This window comes from Balaenoptera ricei, chromosome 2 (assembly GCF_028023285.1).
Source record: "Balaenoptera ricei isolate mBalRic1 chromosome 2, mBalRic1.hap2, whole genome shotgun sequence".
Taxonomy (NCBI): Eukaryota; Metazoa; Chordata; class Mammalia; order Artiodactyla; family Balaenopteridae; genus Balaenoptera; species Balaenoptera ricei.
The window spans coordinates 112,457,830-112,460,163 of record NC_082640.1 but is presented as its reverse complement, the minus strand read 5'-3'; the positions used below and the strand labels follow the sequence as shown (position 1 = coordinate 112,460,163).

At 46.3% G+C, this 2,334-nt stretch overlaps 1 protein-coding gene across 1 annotated transcript; it reads left to right on the top strand.

Annotated features, from left to right (window-relative positions):
• The first annotated feature begins 271 nt into the window (after positions 1-271).
• LOC132360549 (olfactory receptor 5AU1) lies at positions 272-1,798 on the top strand. The gene is given in 4 exon segments (XM_059915630.1): positions 272-502; positions 504-606; positions 1,114-1,578; positions 1,581-1,798. Coding segments are annotated over 4 exon segments (936 nt in total). The 5' UTR covers positions 272-352.
• Positions 1,799-2,334: the final 536 nt, after the last annotated feature.

Sequence of the window (2,334 nt, the reverse complement as noted above, 5' to 3'; positions counted from 1 at the left end):
TAAACTTCCTGAGGTCAGACACTCTTGAATTCCTGACAGGAAGAACATGGAGCTAAGCATATGGCAGACGGTCAATAAATACTTGGTAAGTAACTGTTTCATTATTTAGAATTTTTTAAGATCCCTAAGAGAGCAAACTGTGTATATTTCTTTTATATTTTCCATTGCTGCTCAAGTTATGCTTCCTAACTAACCAACCAGCCAAGTAGTGGAGAACTTCTCTATGACAAAGTTCTATCAACAATCTTCAGAAGGCTGTCCATAGGGCAGAACGAAACCAGTGAGAGCCCCTGTGTGTTTCACCTCATTTCTGGTGGTCCTCTCTTTCCACACCACAGAGAACTGGAGAAATATGGAAGGGGCAAACCTGAGCCGAGGGATTGAGTTTGAGCTCTTGGGCCTCACCAGTGACCCCTGGCTCCAGACACTGCTCTTCATGGTGTTCCTGGGCATGTACACTATCACGCTGCTGGGGAATCTGATCATGTCCATTATGATCCACGCTGAGTGCCACCTTGCACACACCCGTGTACTCCCTTCTGAAGAGCCTCTCCTTCTCGGATTTCTGCTACTCCTTCACAGTTGTCCCCCAGACCCTGGTGAACTGTGGTGGCCCCCAAGCTGTAAGCTTATTCAGCTTTCTGCTTTGCGGAGAACTGCTTGTCTCTTTCTTGGTATGCACTCCTGACGCTGCGGTATTGAGCGTAAAAAAGGAGAATGGCTTGCGGCCAGTTTCGTTCCAGGTGCCTGCTCTGGATCTAAGAGCCCCTGGTTGTTCCCCAGAAGAAGGACGTGCTGCCCTGAGGGGGAAGTCTGTATCTCCAAAGAACGGCCCATAAGGCATGCTGACGCATAGATAGTGGTGCATAGATAGTGGTGCATAGATAGTGGCGCATAGATAGCGGCGACAGAATTATGTGGAAATACAAGGTTTACTGATTTGTTGCCTAGTGTTCCTTCCGTGCTGAACCTATATATACATTCATGCTCTTTGAATAAACTTGCCTTGCAACCATCAGTTGTCTTGGCCCTTCTGACCCCATACTGGTGCTTTTCAGTTCCTTACCCCTCACCGCCAGGAACTTCTAGCTTTCTGCAGCCGGTCTGCGGCAGTGAACTTCTTAACCAAGAGGAAGGTGATCTCTTCTCCCGGCTGCATGGCTCAGATGTTTTTCTATGCGGGTTTTGCCACCAGTGAGTGCTATCTCGTTGCTGCCATGGCCTACAACCGCTATGCGGCTATTTGTAACCCCCTGCTCTACCCAACTGCCACACCTCCTGAGGTCTGTGCCTCTCTGATTGTGGGCTCCTACCGTGCAGGATTCCTCAGTTCTCTAATCCACACGAGCTGTATCTTTAGTCTGAAATTCTGTGGTGCTCACGTGGTCACTCACTTCTGTGATGGAGCGCCCATCCTGTCTCCGTCACGCGTGGACACTTTGCTGTGTGAAATCCTGCTCTTCATTTTTGCTGGTTTCAACCTTTTGAGCTGTACCCTCACCATCTTGGTCTCCTACCTCTTCATTCTCGTCACCATCCTGAGAAGGAACTCAGCCCAGGGCAGGTTCAAGGCCTTTTCCACTGTGCTTCCCACTTCACTGCTGTGTGCCTCTTCTATGGCACAACACTTTTCATGTACCTGCGCCCCAGGTCCAGCCACTCCCTGACCCAAGACCTCAAGGTTGCTGTGATCTACACAGTGGTGATCCCAGTGCTGAACCCCCTTATCTACTCTTTGAGAAACAAGGATGTGAAAGAAGCTTTAAGAAAGGTTTGGGGAAGGAAAATAATGGAATGATCTTCTCAGTTCATCACCACATATCTTTAGAAAACTGAGGGTACTTTATGTAGTGCCAACCTGAGTACAATCCCATGCTCACCCCTCTTTATAGGGGGCACTCTCTGGTCTGCAGGTGCTTCTGCATCTACCTGCCACAGAAAGAATTGATGGTGTCATAGAGACTAAAAAGAAGCAAGGAGGGTTGGCTTGTTGCATAATTGGACCCCTGGCAATATTTAGTCATGCCTTTGTTCAGATGCTTCATTCATATTTCCATGTTTGTGAATATTATAGTTTATTATTACAAACTGACATTTATATTCTTCATAATGAAATTCTTCCCTTGACTAACTTGAAGACCTTCACTTCTTGGGGAAATCCTCCCCATTCTTTACAATCTCTTCTTTGTAAAGGCTGACTCCTTGACTTAAACAAACTTTTTTTGATTGAGACTAATTATTTGAATGATACTGTAAACAACAATTTCAAAAGCTCAGATGATGTTCTATTGTCTTTACTGACTTTTTTTCCTGGCCAAATAGCTACTTAGTCAC